Here is an 18771-nt window from a genome sequence, read left to right on the forward strand (position 1 = left end):
TTAATAATACTCAGAAAGAATCAGTAATTCGAATGACTTTACACTAGCAAAAGCAAAATTTTGATCAACCACGGGTTATCCTTACAATTGTGTATATCAGCATAAACGTGTTAAGATCAAGAAAAATGCTTTACGATCCACAATTAACTAAATTTCTATTCAATAGCAATGCAATTTAATTAATTAAAAATGTAAGCAAGCTAGTATGAGCAAATTCTTCGGAGTAAACAAATAAATTGTAGATATCAGCTTCGAACAAAGCCTGGGTAACTTCAAAACTAATTCACTAAGCAACAAGCTACAATGTAAGTGGGTCGCAGGTAATGGCGGTATCGCGGGATTCATTTCACTGAAATGGCGATGAAATTCGGTCGGTAATGTAGAAACTCATCTATGGCGTGCTTTAATTGAGCACCTCGTTGAGCACCAATAAACCCCAAAATTGTCAAGTAATTGCAATGGCATGTATTCTTTTGCAAGTAATGATCGAATCTCGTCTTTATACAAGAGTGCGTGCGCCGAAAGAAATTAAAGAAAACTCTGCACGACCTTAAGAGGCAAAACCAAGAACTATAGGTGAAAGAAACTAAGATAATAACACATTTACTACAGGATTACAAATGAAACACCTAGATGGCGTAAAGATATAAATAAGAGCACAAGTCAAAGGTTACTTAACCGGAATTTTCTGTCGGTAAGAAAAGAGTGTTACAAGCTCTTGAAGATTCTCTGAGATTATTTACAACCGTTGCATACTCTTAAATGCTCATGAAACATCTTGACTGCTCAGCACTTTAACACTCACGCTCAAAGCTTATTAAGACTCTTCCATACTGGACGGAATTCTTAGGAGCTCTTAATCAGATTTAAAAGCTCTTACAGATTCTTACACCCATAAAAGCTCGTTGGTAATCTTAAATGTCCCTCTCACAGCTTAATAAATACCTTTAAAGGCGCATTCAGTAAAAGTTTATGTTGCAGACACTTACGGACATTTTAAGACCCTTAAATACAGAGTCTATACGTTAACGAAAGGCATTTTGAGGTGCCTAGAAGCTGATAGAAATGCTCCTACTGTCGGGAATAAGATTGGCACTCCACTTGTATCGATTTATTAATAAACGATGTTAATATCAGATTGTTTTTTATCAACAACTTATTTTTTTGTTATTCGCGGTATCAATCATTACGACACGTAGCCCAAAAAATGCAGAAATGAAGATATCGCACAACTTGAGAAACTTGCATTCGAAGTTTAAGACTAATTTGTGCCTGGGGGGGGGGGTCGTCCATTAATCACGTACGTTATTTCTATTAAATAACTTTTTAAAGCTCACCCCCTGGTGGACACGTAGTGATGTTAAAATTATTGTGTTTTGTATTAAGGCGCAATACACACAAGGATTTACTGATTTTTTTAAATGAAAAATCTCCGTTTTTTATCAATTTCGCGACGTGTCGGAACCGCCTTTTTGACAATTAAAAACGACGAAAAATGGTATCTTCGCGACACTTGACATGATTGGATTTCGAATTTAGGACAAATTTGTATCCCTCAAGCATTTCTTTGAAATAAAAATGCCTGTTGAAATTCGAATTTTCATTCATTTGAATTTCTAACAAAAAACCGTTAAATCAAATGGAACCTCCATGAAATTCGAGGTAGGTACTCTTAATCATTTACTGATGAAACAGTTTTTTATTAGAAATCCCGAAAATTACATGCTGAAATAAGATGAAAGTTCAAAATTTACCAGAACAACAGTGGATGACCTAACAAAGAGATCGATTATTTTATGAAGTGCGTTATAAGACGACAAATATTCAATCTTCTTATAGAAAAACGGTTTCCAACCATAACCGAACTGTATCAAAGACCAATGTAGAACCGTTTGTAATAAAAATTTTGATAACGGTGAAAGCCCCGAAGAAAATATTGATAATAAATAATAAACCGAGTAGGTAATCAATAAAAACCAAAATTTTAAGTATATCATAACTGTACTTTACAAATGTGTCGTTTTAAAAAAAACCACTTGGCGCAACATGCAGGGCACGACTCTTCCCCCAGCTCCACTCCGGCTGTTTTTACCATCTCGTTCCCTCACAATATATTCATTTCTGGATCGGTTAGCGACTTTTTATTGGTATTAGTTCGCGATAATATCGTTTCTATAGTTTCCCTATTGGACGTACAAAAAGTTTTGAAGTAGCGATGGCTGCCAATTTTCATTATCTCTTATGTAAATGTACAAAAATAGATTAAAATATATCGACACATAATTAAACGGACATTCGTTATGTATCTAAACATGACTACATTTGAGTACATACCTTTTTTGTTAAAGATCCGTGTACATAATTGTATTGAAAAGCGCGTACATATTTCGGTATGATTGTTTCCAAAATATATATGAATCGGCAATTTACATCAAATAAAGAGTGTTTTGCTAAATTAAACAAGTTAAAAAGTAATCGTAAACGATTTACATAAAGCGCATTTCCACTTGCATTCATTTCCCATTTGTAAGATGCAACTTCTGTTAAAATCGTAAAAATCCGGCCACAAATATGAAAGATAGCGTTGCACATGGGCAATCCATTGTTGACGTGCTACTTCAATTTCAGTTTATGAGAAGAATTTCATTTCAATGCTTTTCTAAATAAGAAAGTTGGAACTGCGCATGCGCAAACCTAAATTTTAAAACTAATTTACTATAACTAACTAATAAACTAAGATTTTCCTTTGTTCCAAGCGCCTAAGTATCAAATTTCACTTAAATAGTTCCATAGATAAAAAAGTTGGCACGGCGCATGCGCAAAATAAAATTTTGAAACTGGCGCTAGATTTTCCTTTATTCCAAGTGCCTATGTATCACATTTCATTTAAATTCTTCCATAAATAAAAAAGTTGGCACTGCGCATGCGCAAAACCAAATTTTGAAATTGGCGTTTGATTTTCCTTTATCCCAAGTGCCTATGTATCAAATTTCGTTTAAATTCTTCCATAAATAAAAAAGTTGGCACTGCGCATGCGCAAAACCAAATTTTGAAATTGGCGTTTGATTTTCCTTTATCCCAAGTGCCTATGTATCAAATTTCGTTTAAATTCTTCCATAAATAAAAAAGTTGGCACTGCGCATGCGCAAAACCAAATTTTGAAATTGGCGTTTGATTTTCCTTTATCCCAAGTGCCTATGTATCAAATTTCGTTTAAATTCTTCCATAAATAAAAAAGTTGGCACTGCGCATGCGCAAAACCAAATTTTGAAATTGGCGTTTGATTTTCCTTTATCCCAAGTGCCTATGGATAAATTTCGTTTAAATTCTTCCATAAATAAAAAAGTTGGCACTGCGCATGCGCAAAACCAAATTTTGAAATTGGCGTTTGATTTTCCTTTATCCCAAGTGCCTATGTATCAAATTTCGTTTAAATTCTTCCATAAATAAAAAAGTTGGCACTGCGCATGCGCAAAACCAAATTTTGAAATTGGCGTTTGATTTTCCTTTATCCCAAGTGCCTATGTATCAAATTTCGTTTAAATTCTTCCATAAATAAAAAAGTTGGCACTGCGCATGCGCAAAACCAAATTTTGAAATTGGCGTTTGATTTTCCTTTATCCCAAGTGCCTATGTATCAAATTTCGTTTAAATTCTTCCATAAATAAAAAAGTTGGCACTGCGCATGCGCAAAACCAAATTTTGAAATTGGCGTTTGATTTTCCTTTATTCCAAGTGCCTATGTATCAAATTTCATTCAAATACTTTTATAAGTAAAAAAGTTTGCAATTCGGTTTATAAATGGTCGAGATGCGAAAAGGGCACTGTGAATTTTGAATCGATTCGATCCAACTTTTGGCATTGCGTATTATATGGCTAAATCTATGCCCATATTGAATTTCATGCAATTCAGTTCATAACTAACGGAGATGTAAAAGCGATCGAACATTTCTAAACAAAGTTATCGTTCACACGGACAGATAGATGGACAGACAGACAAAGGAACAGACGGAGAGACCAACCGGCAGGCGACAGATAGCAATGTAAAATTATAAACGATCTCTAGGATCGTTAATAAACGGCAAAAGTGTAAAATTATGGAACATGTAAAAAACGGTTTTTTGTCTTTTTTTTTTAAGGTTGCGGTAGCTTGGGGAGGTATTTTATTTACGATTTACAAAATCCAAAGACATTCAAAGACGTAAGTTAGTACATTGCTCTCAGTATTGTGTGCGTTGCTGAGTAACCATTAAAGAAAAAAGGCGCATTTATTGTAGTTCCGAAGCATTTGCAAGCAAAAATTTGTTTTGGTCACCCAAGTACATTTCCAAAATACTACCCTTATTGAAAATCTAAATATAGGTACTTGTAAATACCTAATAGATAGGTTTTTTAATCAATACAGTGGCATGGATGAGAACAATTTCGAGTTCAATTCCTACCCCATCAATTCTGTTAATTGCCTACAATTTTTTTCCTCCGTAATAAAGAAATATACGAAATAATGCATAATTGGTTTAAACGTCTCTGCGAATAAATAATTGATTAATGCACAAGATCGCCTACAACAGTTAAACGGCCTTTGAAGAAGTTCATTAATCCAAACGAGTTTGATAAAAACAAAATTTAAATAATGACCTAAGCGTTATACTTCTTCAAGTAAAGGTCGTTTCACAAATATGGAATCGGCTCGCATTCTCTAACAAAACTATTATAAATATGGTAATGTAAATTACTCACCACCGTCGATGTCGCCGGCGGAAAAGTCGAATGTAAATGCAACTTTCCAAATAATGGCGTTCTTCTCAATTTCGATGCCATTTCTTTAGGTATTGTTGAAAACTAAAAAAAACACAAGACACCGCGCGAGTTCCGCTGATGAACAAATCACTTTAAATTAAACGTGATGACACCGTGAAGCGCCGCGGAGAAATGGACTTGCAACAAAGTTGGCGATAGTAGGTAAGGGAATGTAGATATTGCTAGACAAGTGTAATTCAAAAATGATAACGGTGAACGATTTCAGCCACTGACTAACACGAAATAATTTGTTTATCATTGAATAATTTATACGCCTTCTTTCTACAAGATAATTGCTTTACGCCATATTGCGCAAATCTGCATCCAACTTCCATGCATGCATTGTGAAAATCCTCACACTAAGAACACGTTTTTGAATTAAAATGAAACCCACTAAACGGTCCCCTTACAGTACAACTAATTTCAGCTGCTTAACATTTTTATTCTTTTTATGGCATTGTTTAATTTTACTGTTATATAGGAAGCATTTGGATAACAATTGATCCTGGCCAGCGCGTAGAGTTCATTCTTGAAGATGGAATTGCTCCGTGAGATTTTTAGACAATCGGAATGTATAACGCTATAATCATAAAGAAAGTGGAAACGGGCTGGGTACCATGGTACACACTTGATAGTTTCATTGAATGACAAAATTGCCTTACCTTGTTCTATGAAAAAAAAACCAAATATCTTAGTTAACGGTGTTGACTTAAGGTGTAGTTCTTGACCCAAACCCGGAGGTAACAATTTTACAGTTTTACGATCTTGTTCATCCGGTTATCGGATTTTCGTTCAAAATTACCTAAACACGATACGCAAAATTATGCAAAGTCCGGTAGTTTCTTCAATCCACTCGCATCCGCTTCAAACGTATTGTGAGATCGGCGTTCCTAAGGGGTCGAACGACAATTACCTTGCGCACCTAGGTACATTAAGAGGAAGTAACGTATTAATTTTGTCCGAAGATATAGTACAGCGTTATTCAACGGAGTCAAGTTTAGCGAAGTTCTTTATTCAACAAATTCAAAAGAGATCTCCTGCAGGTATTTTCGGTTGTTTGGTGTCAAGCACTATCATGCAGAACAATTAATGCCAGTATGACAATGCTTGTGAACTTTCCGGAACATGACTTCTTGAAATTGACACGTAATAGTTTTAAGGTAAATGTTTCGTTTAGATTTAATGTTAATACCATGACCCTCAAAAGATCAAGGGCAACACACACCCGTTATAAAAAAATATGACCATCGCCACTTTTTTCTACAAAGGTTGAAGATGAAACATTTCTATTATGAGATGATGCCTTTCTCTAAGATTGTGCAGAACGCAAATTCTTTTTTTTGTTCACCATTACCAAGACTATATGTCAATACAACGGGTCATAGTATGGACAGATCCACAGAGATGCTCTGAGTTATATAACTGTGACTCTGTGGTTCTGTTAATCTTCAGGTATCAAAATTGTAAGTTAACGGGCTCAAGAGAACTAAATTGTTAATTAGAGTCAACGTGTAAATATCAGTCAACGGATCAGCAAGCCATAGAACCTGCTTTCATTTTTTTAATTTAATGAAACAGAGAAGATTCGACCGGTATATGATTCGAAGGCATATATAAGGTGCCTACCAAGCAGGAAAAATGGCACTTCACAGAACAGTGAATATAGTGGAGCATTCACTAAGTCGCAATGAAATTGCACTGGGCGCCTTGTTAGATATTGAGGAATCGTTCGATAACATCTTTCTAAAATCAATCATAATAAGAAGTGTAGATATCTCTCTCGGTTATACGAATCTCCCTACACTTCTTATGATCGATTTTAGAGAGATGTTATCGAACTCCTCAATCCTCAATATCTAGGTAACAAGACGCCCAGTGCAATTTCATTGCCATTTTTCCCGCTTGGTAGGCACATTGGTGTATGATAGGAAACAGGAAAAATGATGCTTCTGCTTCTATAATCAGTACGCGCCGTGAAGAGATGTCTAGACGGTCTAGACCTCTGAGGCACCATTCTCTGCCATACAGATAAAAATTTGGCGAGAGGGTAAAAAGGAAAATGGTCCCACGAGTTTCGATTTTTATCGCACGAAGGTTATCGAAGATTGGCTGGTGGTCACTGACCGCGCACCGGTAAAATTCTTAGCAAAGGCTAGACATGAAGGAAAGTCTAAGGTTAGAAGAACAGACCGTAATCGCCTCGCCACAATAATAACATACAAAAACTGCATGAGAAATACTGCAATCTGGTCAAAGACAAGCCAAGGCTCTACTAGATGTACCCTTTCAAGATCTGTTGGAACTCAATAGGAATGGTTTATATCTAAAGACTAGAGCGTCACCGTCCCCTGAAGAAGCACTGCTAAAAATGGATCTTGAGATAGACAGACACTGGGTGTAGGAGTTGCGGAGAAGAAGAAGAAACACTTTTGCGTATGCTCTGCCATTGTGAGGCGTATAATACATATACATGTGTAAAGAGCAATGGGAAAAGCGAAGAAGAAAAAAAGGAATGGAGTGGAGTAAGAAAGTTATAAGATTCCTAGAATAAAAGGCCGGAGAGAAAGGGGGGAGAAGTCAAACTAAATCTAAAATTTCGAAGATACGCAAAAGAGAGACAGAAAAGATAATCGAGGAAATTGAACGGAAGAAACGAAGAGAAAAGCCACGAGAAAAGGAAAAAGAAGGACTGATGGAAAGGGTCGTAAAATTAGAAAAAGGAATCGAAGAAAGAAAGGCGGGGCGTGGAACAATGTCACTGCAAAAGGGGATGGAAACAAGAAATACACAAAGAATCGCAGGAGGAATCGTTACAAAGAAGCTAGGGGAGTAGGGTCGAATAGGCGAGCGAGGGAAAAATAACAATAGTTTCGGAATTAGCATGGGAAGGAGAGGGAAATTAGGATGAGCAAGACCACGATATACATAGATAGCAAGTTTGCTTTCAAGAAAACAAGGGTACAAAAAGAAAGGAGGGGATATAAAAAAGTAATAGGAATACAGATTGAAGTACCCAAGAAAAGTGGGTGGTGATCACAGAGAATAAGAGGAAAGGGGAGGAGTTTGGAAGAAAAAAGCAAGAAATAATGAGGGAGAGAAGGGAAGTAAACGAAAATGTGGAATAAGGTTAGGGAGAAAGAGGAGATAAAAGAGAACGAGCGTATGATTATGTGTTCTGGAACGAGACGGGTGTAGAATTAAGAATAACATAGGCGAAAATGGTTACATTGAAGAACCTATTCGTGCCGACCAATAAAAAAAGATAAAGCGAAAGCTAGTAAAAAGAAAGCGATAAAAATCACGGAAATGGCGGGAAGAATAGACTAGGATGATGGAAACACAAGAGAGACGTGTGGAAGTAGAGAAATGAAAGTGATAGGGGAAGATGGAAGTCGTTGGCAATTATATCATAGATTCATAGCAAACGAAAAGAATAGAAGTAAAACAATTTATGCTAGGAAAAAAACGGAAAACAAAGAAGAAGAAATGCGATAACACAGAAGCAGAGTGGAAAAAGACATGACAGAAGGGAGGTAAGACACAAGGAGAAGAGGGAAAAGAAAAGGAATTAAATAGCGAAAACAAACAGAAACTATTAGGTACCATTGTAAACTGTACAGGTGTAGGTATGTACATTTTGTACAATATTACCAAAGAACCGAATTTGAATGTGAACATCAGGCTCCGATGTGGAAATGAGGAGAAAAGAAATGAAAGATGGAGAGAATAATAATGCAGCAAGTGTACAAAGAACGAAGAAAAATACGAAATAAACATTAGGCGTTGAAAGGAAAGGTATAGTGAGGCGAACTGGATAAAGAAGGAAAATGAAATAAAGGGAGAAAAATCAGACATTACCTGAAAAACCATAAACTTCATAAAAAATTTCTGCTTCTGATGCAAAATTCTTCGTAGTCAAATTCAAATCGGACCGATCCCCACCGACAAAGACGCGCCTCCAATAATATTAATTTATTATAGCTGCATTATTTTATACTTTGCGGGAATTATTATTGAAGTCCCGATGACTTAGGCAACCAACATATCACGAAAGAATGCTATTTTTTAAACGAAAGCGGGTTTATGTTATCGTCAAAAAATATCAGTTTGGAACGCATTTTTTTGCTGTTGTATGCGTTTTGTCCGTCCGTCCACCCGAACGCACTTGCGCCGTTTTCAACTACTTTTAGGGGAATTGTCTTATAGTCCTGGAATTTTTTGCAATAAATACCTTGAACGTGTCCTCCCCATTAATTATTTTCTGAGATGCTGTTTTTGAAAGTAATTCGTGCATAACTTTTACATGGGACAACCAATATTGGTCTCAAATTTTGCATACGCACGCCTTTAGTGGTACAAACTACAAAGTAAAACTTTTGGAAATGGGGGGGGGGGGGGGGGAGTGAACAAAAGTTCTACCCTTTCTAATGAAAGGTCTCATTGAAATGAATTGCTTTGTACAAAACTCTTCTGTACGACTCCTTTTCGAGATTAGTGGGTAACAAACGGGGATAGAAATTAATTTTCTCTTTCATTGTATTCTAATTAAAGGGCTCAACAAAAGGAACGGTTTTCTACTAACTACCGCCCTTCTCTATCACTCAGATAGGTTTGGGGGAGGAGAGGGGAATGGTTTTATCCATCACTAATGAAAGGTTGCCTGGAAGAAATGTATATATCCATTGGTGATCGAAAAACTTTAAGAGTGAATATCTCGAAAACGGTTTGTAGAAGGAAAGTACTCACAAAGGCAAAATCAATCGTCTGGACGAGAGATATCTTTTGGTGAAGTCGAAGCGAATATTTTGAAAACGCAATTTCGAAAGAGGGTACTCATTAAATGCAAGTGGGACGTCAGGACGAGACTGGTGATGTCAAAACTTTCAGTGCGAATATCTGCGGAACGGAGTGTCGGAGGAGGGTACTCTTGAAAAATCATCGTAGAGAATCTACTGGTAACGTAAAATTTTAATTGTGAATATCTCGAAAATGTTGGAGGAAGGTACCTACCTACAAAGGGAAAATGCAATATTTCTGAGAATTTCTCCAGTGTCTTGATATATGTCAGGCGACCCTTCATCTACCAAGAAAGTAAACAACTAAACATCGGCAAATATAGCATGCTACTCGTACTACCTTATAACCCAACCATTTAGGTAGGTATTAAGCTATTTCGGTTTTCAAAAATACGCACAAGAGGTGTGCACAATTTGTACAATCCCGAAAATAAAAAAGACGCATTTAAAATAGAAATAATAACAAAGGTGACCTTTTTAATCAGACACAAAATGTCTGTGTAGGTAGTTACCTATATAGACAAGGCTAAAATTTGCACTCCTTACTGTAATCCTATTTTGGAAAATATTTGCAAAAAAAATGCTCCAAACCTCAAATTTGTATTAAAGGTACGTGGCATTTTTTTTACTGAACCCTCAAACGGACGGATCGCCCTCTTAAACGGTTTAAATAGCATTATGGAACGTGTGGTAATTCGAATTACACTCTAATAATTTGAAAACTTATAACTGCAATAATCTTATTTTCTATTGCACCAAAGAGTATTATAGGTATACTCTTTGATTGCACCAAGCGAAGGAAATCAACTATGATTAGATCTGGTTGGACAATTGGAAAACTTTCAAATGGTGGAATATGTGGCATTGAAATTTTTTGAGGTAGGTAGTGATTGAAGTGTAAGACCTGAAAATGGTAAGGAGTGCACATTTTAGTTGAAATTACCGAATTGAGACTTTGTCAGAATGAATGACTACCAAGCAATAAGCATTCTAAAAATAATGTAGTACGTTGGTTACAGATACCACTAAGTGCAGTAGGTACCAATTCGAATGCCGATCTACAAAAGAATGCATCGCCATTTACAACGCTTGTGATGGGATACCACAGTGTGCAGACGGAAGTGATGAAGGACCCGAATTAGAATGCCCAGAAGCGCTCACTACACCACAGCCTACACGCGTTCGTCAAAGTCAGCTAGCATACGAAGACACCAACGGAAACATGGTAAAACTACAACAAAAATGATCAAGAACGGCTAAATGTATTTGTTCTAGAACCGGCCGATAGTACCACAGCAATATCCAAATCAAAAATTTTATCCACCCACGAATCCACAACGCGAACTACCTAATCTGTCGCCTCCGCATTCACAAAGGCCGGAATCCGACTTTCTCAGGCCGGATGTGAGAGCGGGATTTATTCCACGTCCAGCACCGCCAGCCTATGAGTCTCCGAATCTACCACAATATCAGCAAATGCCACCGCCAGCTCAAAGCAACTGGTTACCGCGCCAACCGAATCAAATACCTCAGCCTTATCAACCATTTGAAGGTATCACTTCTTCTCACGGCGCCACCACTTCGGCACCACCATTTTGATGCGAAGACTTCACCTTTCCGCCGAAAGACCTTTGTACCAAAACGTCCCCCCGCTTAACTAGCACCTTGCCAAAATAATGGAGGTGTCCAAATGGCAGCGTCGAAACGTACCACATTGGTCTGAAAATTAACCAACAATTTTTGTTGCAGATAGAAATAGCCATATATTTAATCACAAAGAGAACGGATTGCAAGTCTCAGAAGGACAAGACCTAAGGTATAATAAACATAAAGGAGCTTTGCAGGTTTTGCATCGAGCTCTCGGATATTCCAGTGCAGGGTGAGATGGGCTAACAAAAAGAAGTAGAATAGCACATGCACCTGCGCACGCTATTTGCATACTGTACTGTACTTATAAGTCGCTTCGTCAACTTTCAACTGGACGAAATGACTCGCGGTTTCACTTATTTGCTTTCATTATTATAATCGACGCTATAAAAGTTTATGAGACGTTAAATGGACGCTAACACTTTGGTTAATGATCCGGAGACGATCTCATTTTCGAAAATCGTGCGTGATTACGATTCCTTTGGAAGTCGTATTTGATTTCCCAACTTAAATTGTCGTATGAACGATGAACGATAGTGTTATCAGAAAAAAAGAAGTCCCATGATGTATATATTAAAAATTTATTCATTTATCTACAGTATCATTGAATATTTATTATAAATCATATATCATTGAATATTATTAAGTATGGAGTAATTAATGATATCGGCTATAAGCAGGTACGTATACGTATTGACACTGAAATTTTGCAACCCCCGTGATATTTTGGAAGGTTACTATATTCCTAATTCTGAGACAATATAAATATTTTAATTGTTACGGAATGTACTGGCAAATAAAATGATTTTTAATGTTTGCGCAATCGCCATTTTGACTAAATGTGTTTCAGTTCTTAGTTTAGTACATATACACCAAATTTTGTTCAATTTGACATTTTTTGTTACTTTGACGCACTTGAGCATCGGCGATTCTGCCCAAAAGCTGTTCAGCTCTCCCTTTTATGTCTAAGAATATCTGTACCAAATTTAGTTCCAATCGGTTTAGCCGTAGAGTACAAACAAACAGACCGACGGCCATCATCGAGATTTTGTTTGAATACGGATACCTGGTGCTTCAGAACGTGTATTTCCGTAAAAAAAAGTGGGAAGTTATTTTTTTACCTCAATGCAATACCTCCCTTTACTAACGAGCGAGCGAAAATTATGGATACAGAAACAAATTTTCAAGATTTATAGAGTGTTTAGTTAGAATGATGTAGAAGGACGTGTTAACTGTGTTACCTGTCTCAGACTCTTCAGATTTTTAGTTTCTTCCGATTCTTCAAATCTATAAGATTTTTTACATCCGTAAGATTTCTTCGAATTCTTCTGGTTCTTAAAATTTTTCAGATTCTGGAGCTTCCTAAGATTCTTCGCACTACTCCAGATTCTTCATTTTTCCGATCTATCGGATGCCCAAATTGTCGGCTTTTTCTCAGCTTGCTTACACTCTTGGGGCCCTTCGAATGCTCTATCTGGTTCGGTCTATTCTTCAGTTTCTTCAGATTTTTCTATTTCTGCGGATTCTGAAGATTCTTCAGTCTATTTTAATTTTTTGGTATCCTCAATTTTTTGGGATACTTCATATTCTTCACTTTCTTCAGACAGTTTACATTTTTCGGATTTTTCCGTTTCTTTGAGTTCTTCAGGCATTTTAGATTCTTGAGACTTCTGTAATTCTTCAGATTTGACTCTTAAGTTTTTCGAGTTTTGCGGTTTTTGCGAGGGTTTTTGATAATTTCGTCCGATCATATTCCTCAAAATCTTTCGATACAGTTTCAGTAGCGGCAGATTCTTCAATTTTCTTTCGAATCCGCGGATTGCGGGGGTGCTTCGGATGTATCAAATTCTTTAATCATTTCTTCAGTATTATTTCAGACTTTTCTGATCTCACAGACCCTCTGATTCTGTAATTTTACCCCCTTAACATTCTTTAGTGTCTTATAGATGTTTGAGACCCTCGAATATACTTCACATTATTTTAATTTTTGATCCTTCAGATCCTTTGCCTTTCTTGTATTATTCAAATTCAACAAATTTTGAATTCAACAAAATATGTAATTTCTCCGGACACTCCATATTCTTCAAGATGAGATTCTTTGTATACTTGATTATTTATTCCTTAGCTTCAAATTTCACAGATTATTTGTGTTCTACAGTTCCTTCGAATTTTTTTTATCCCCAGGTTATGAGTCTTCCGATTCTTCTGATCCAAAATGGTCTTACGATTTTTCGGATTCGCCTTTTTTTGGAACCCTTATTCAAACCACCCAATTGTTTAAATGCATGTTCTTGCAGACTTGTTAGTAAATAATCGTTTTATAGACTTCTCAATAATAACAGTAAACGAAAGCAAACACATTAGTTCGAATAATTAACTTATTAACAATATCGTAATTTAATAACCATTTTAAGCATTGTTTATTCATTAAACTGAATTGCTTTGGTGCCTTTTCTTATGGAGTAACTAAATTAATATACAACAAAAACAAGCCGAAGGGAACAAATTTGAAAGTGGTACTGGTATGGTATTACCTCAAAGTGCTGAACGATATAGAAAGAGTAACTTGATGGCGTTTCCTAATTTCCTTGATGGAAAACTGTAACTCATGATGACAATTTCGGATCCAGGGTTTCAGGCAATTCACTCTCTTTCTTTCTAAGCGCTCCTTTATAATAAGGCGAGACCAATTTGTCATACAATTTACCCTTCGCTGACAAATGGACGGAGTCCAGTGTATGGGGGACATTGGCTTCTCGCTTCTTAAACATTTTACGCAAACATATGGATTTGGAAACCTTGCATTATACCTATAGTAGGTTCTTTTATTGCCATACACCTCCATCTTTAAACACGCTAACACAATTAAAGGTCACAGACTTAAGACCTTTCCATTGTATATAAAGTGCATATACAATTTATATTATTGACCTTAGCACGACAAGAAGCTTACCTATCGAAGCATTCTGACTAGCACTTTTAGGTTGCATGAAATAGAATTCTAGAATTCTCTTCGCTACGCTAGCTCGAAAATAGAATAGCTAGGTTTCACTCACACCCATGCACAATTAACCTGATGTGCTCCTTTTCCATTGTACATTTACATGTTTGCAGTCAAACACAGTATCCAGATAATTCCGCAAAAGATGCTCCAAGGATTGGCAGCTATTTGGACGAAGTGTACCGACAAAATTCACAATATCAGGAGAAGTGGCCGAAAGCAGTTCAAGATGATCGGTTTGGTAATAGAAACCAGTATATGCCAGACATGGGGCAAAATCGTTTGGACAGTTGGCCACAACAGAATATTCCCGTACAGCAAGGTGACTATTTTCTAAATGTTTAATTTGACACTTTCCATTTTCCTTAGGTCCAGTTCCCGAAAATAACGAGAGGAGTAAACTATACTTGCAAGAGGAAACGCCAGACACTTGGAAGGCGGAGAAGAGTAGGTGTGTTCTGTTTCACCAGGTTATACCCAAGAGTTGTTTTTAGCACTAAAAACCCCCCACGCGGATCACGAACATGAGAAAATGGCCCATGAACTAAAACAATCAAAAAATTTGATGGAAAAGGCGTCGGACACCGCGCAAATTAAAATAGAAAAAATCAAAACGCATACCCATGAACATCTCGACGCCCAGTATCCCAAAGTAGCTGCCTACAAGGTTGCGGAGGTACTAGATCTGCAGGATGGTATCACGGAAACGCCCGGCGGAGCTGTACTATCATTAACTTTAGGTAACACATTTCCAATGAATCTAACGTTAATTCAAATGCGCAGGTCTAATAATAACGTGTGTAATGGCCTTACTCATTGGATGTCGACTAAGGGTGGTACGAAGACGACTGAGGCGAGGAGGCAAATCGTATGCTCACGACGCAGATTATCTAGTAAATGGAATGTACTTGTAATTATGGAGAAATTCGTAAAATTCAATGGGTGAATCACGCAAGCTTCAAATTTCAAATTGGTACCTGTCTGGTTGCACTTTAATGTAGGTCTATGGAAATGGCCGGAAACGATGTCGATTGATAAATTGTTAAAGATTGTCATTTTAATGAAAAACTTGCTCGCCATTTTTGTAAAACGAGCCTTAGATTTTAGCTGCTTTTTTATTTAATTATGAGAGAAGAGGTCAAAGCATCAGCGCAATGGAATACGAATTCTAATGAAAGATTGTCTTCACGCATACACAGCCATTATAACCCCTAAGTTGTGAAGCTTTATTAATTAGGTACTGCGTATTACTTTAGTTGGATTCTGCTTAAAACCAAAGTAGGTTGTAGCTACAGGACGTGGATTTGTGTTTTGGGTACTAATCAACAACGTTTGACATTTTTTTATTTGCATTAGGCCTCAATTACAACAGAATTGTGATCATTTAGACTTTAATTGGCCAGCATTTTCAACATCCAGCAAGACGAATGCTGTAATGGTGAAAAGCCATCTGAATATCATGGTTCATTTTTGCTTTAAAATTGATGTTCCTAAATTGTAACTACACTCTACGTGACAAAAACAGGGTGTAACAAGTATGTCCAAACAATTTCGTGGCTCATTTTTCTAAATAAGCCATCAAGGGTCCAAATGTTTTGTTTGGGAAGTATATTTTGGACCCTTGATCTATTTGGAAAAAAATGCTTGTATTGGTATTCTCTGCCACAGAATTTTTTATGGCATGCTTTCTGTTATACCTATTTTGTATTTGTGCAAATATAGTATATTACTTCCTCCTACCATTTATTATGTTATGCAGGGATAGCCACTATTTAAGTAGATTGTCATACCTATGTACCTACATTACGCACCTTGCTAGATTTTCAGGTGTTGTAAATAATTTAAATAATCGCTGGTGTTGTTTATGGAACAACTGATGCATACTTTTGTATCTACCAAATCTTGTTGATTATTAATCACACTAAATCCACCCACAATAGCTCATTATAGATGAAAGTTGAAGCTATTAATATTTAATGGCTATAAATATTTGTAAAGGAAATTTAGTAGGTAGGTACATAAATAGTATAACATTTTATAACGTGTAGAAATTATTTATTTAATAATAAATAAATATCGTTACGAAATTGTAATTTTGTTAAATTATACTTATCTATATGTTGTATGTGTAGGTACTATGTTTGATATTTGTATAAGCTAAAGTATGTATACCAAGATCATGCAGTCAAAATTATACTATGCTAGACGATCAACTGCCCAATTTCATAAACATTGATTGAAAAGATAAATCTTAAGCAGCCTTTCTAAATCGAGGGTAAAATCTGGAGCCGGAATTACAAACCTTGCTTTCGTGCGTTATGAGATTTTGGTCTATATACTGTGTTGGAGTTTGTTTTAATAATACTTTGAATTTAATCACCGATGTGTTAATATTATAGAATTGACAGTTTTAATAAATGTATATTGTTTGAGAAAGGTGCATTCTTTTTAGATTTAGGTAGAATTTATTGTGGAAATGCATAGACTGAGTAGGCAACCTAGAGGAGATGAAATTTATCACGAAAGTACCTGTGAATCCCTTTGGCTCCAGAGAAATTTGTCCACCACGTTACATTATTTATCAAACACAGACGACACTCTAAATATTCAACAGTTAGCAATTTTGCCAAAAAAATAAAAAACGAAGAAAAGCGTGGCGTCTCATTATTGTTTTAAATAATTTTTATACCTATTAAATTTTGCTTGATCAAAATCATTGTTATATCTGGATTTATAATATGCGAAATGCGATTAAACACTTGGTTACCTATCCGTACTTCTCATAGTGTTTTTCTCATGAAAAATACAACTAATATTTATAATTCCGGGCGTTCGGGTTCGTCTGAGCTATGTTTTTTCTTTAATAAAATGACTTTAAGAACTCTGAACTATGCTCATATTAAGAACCAAGGGGTAAAAACTACCAAAAATATAGCAAAAACTATAGGCGCTATATGATAATTATATTGAGGGATACATTTAGTAGGGGAGCTAGCACGAAATCCACTGAACGAGAATGATCAAAATTTTAACTGATGGAGTTCCATTTTGCCCCATCAGAGTATGCTAAAATCGATCGTCTGCCGCCTCAGGTCATACGACTTAAGGCGCTGCGGGTACTTCTTGTGGTACCAATTCTGAAAGGTTGTTTTTCGAGAAAATAACTTATACACCAAATGAAAACGTTGATAATAGCTCTTAAAAAAATATTTTAAAAAATCGCGCACATTTGATAACTCCGTAAAAAACAATTCTTAGTCGGTTTTTCACGAACTTTCTACGGTTATAACTAGGTTACTGTCGGATAAATGAAGCTGATTTTTTTTACAGACTATAATGATGGGCACAGCCATAATGGCTATGAGAGTGTTTCTTTTTTAAATTTTTTCTCTAATTAGAAGATATCTTATAATGTTAAGATGATAAGATAATCTTATAATTAGAGAACAAATTTAAAAACTAACCACCGTTAAGTCATTAGTAGTACCTATCATCAGTCTGTAGAAAAAATCAGCTTCATTCGTCTAACCGTAACCTAGTTATATCCGTAGAAAGTTCGTGAAAAACCGACTAAGAATTGTTTTTTTACGGAGTTATCAAATGTACGCGATTTTTTTAAATATTTTTTAAGAGCTATTATCAACGTTTTCATTTGGTGTATAACTTATTTTCTCGAAAAACAACCTTTCAGAATTGGTACCGCAAGAAGTACCCGCAGCACCTTAAGTCGTATGACCTGAAGCGGCAGGCGATCGATTTTAGCATACTCTGATGGGGCAAAATGGAACTCCATCAGTTAAAATTTTGATCATTCTCGTTCAGTGGATTTCGTGCTAGCTCCCCTACTAATTGAACGAAGTACCCAAGAGTAAATCAAAATACTATAGCCTTGCCTTAGAAAGTCATAGACAGTTCACTTTGTTGGCCCTGTGTCTAAAATTCATAGAAAGTCGACAGAAAAATGAATATTTCTGAAAGAATATAGTAGAAAGAGAACAAATGCAGCAGATAAACTAAAACCGTTGAGTGAAGGCCTTCACTCAACGCTAAAACCAAAGAAAAACTACAAAAAATTGTGTGACAAACTCTTTTGGTTAGGCAGCACACCTTACAGCTGAAAGAATGCCACTATGGGAAAACCAAAATACTAAACGCTCTATATAGAACAATCGTCAAAAGTCTTCGACTTCGACCGTTCTGCACAGATACCGACAATAGGGATTTTTTGGATAGAAAAGTTAGCGTGGTTACTAGATCGCAAGTCCGATAGGAAAAGGCCAATGTGTGTCATTTCAACGACACCCCCAAGGGATACTGGAGGCGGGCCTGGTCACTGGTCGAGTTTCCTGACCCTCTTCAGCCAGAGAACGGAAATGTCATTTTTTTTAATGTAAGTATATACTGATGTATGAAATGGCAAACGGTCACTAACCAACCCACAAAACACCTGTCTAGCTAGCTTTAATAAAAATAGTCGCAATTAAAAATCTCATTGTTAACTTTACATTAATAAATTGGGAGGCTCAG

General features: G+C 36.3%; 2 protein-coding genes across 4 annotated transcripts in view; one reads left to right on the forward strand and one right to left on the reverse strand.

Moving 5' to 3' along the window:
- LOC116175585 (protein phosphatase 1 regulatory subunit 14C) overlaps nt 1-4933 on the reverse strand; it is a 100136-nt gene extending 95203 nt beyond the window's left edge. The window contains exon 1 of the mRNA XM_031493770.1: nt 4741-4933. Coding sequence (XP_031349630.1) covers nt 4741-4821 — 81 coding nt within the window. The 5' untranslated portion in view covers nt 4822-4933. The remainder of the gene's footprint in view (nt 1-4740) is intronic.
- The window catches only part of LOC116175584, a 34869-nt gene extending 18193 nt beyond the window's left edge, over nt 1-16676 (forward strand). The window contains exons 4-10 of one of the 3 annotated variants that reach the window (XM_031493767.1): nt 10616-10821; nt 10872-11148; nt 11346-11475; nt 14358-14566; nt 14614-14691; nt 14739-14984; nt 15028-16676. In XM_031493767.1, coding sequence (XP_031349627.1) covers nt 10616-10821; nt 10872-11148; nt 11346-11475; nt 14358-14566; nt 14614-14691; nt 14739-14984; nt 15028-15158 — 1277 coding nt within the window. In that variant the 3' untranslated portion in view covers nt 15159-16676. The remainder of the gene's footprint in view (nt 1-10615; nt 10822-10871; nt 11149-11345; nt 11476-14357; nt 14567-14613; nt 14692-14738; nt 14985-15027) is intronic. The other 2 variants (XM_031493768.1, XM_031493769.1) reach the window with 2 other exon arrangements.
- The last annotated feature ends 2095 nt before the right edge of the window (nt 16677-18771 follow it).

This window comes from Photinus pyralis, unplaced genomic scaffold (assembly GCF_008802855.1).
Source record: "Photinus pyralis isolate 1611_PpyrPB1 unplaced genomic scaffold, Ppyr1.3 Ppyr1.4_LG7, whole genome shotgun sequence".
NCBI classification, from domain to species: domain Eukaryota; kingdom Metazoa; phylum Arthropoda; class Insecta; order Coleoptera; family Lampyridae; genus Photinus; species Photinus pyralis.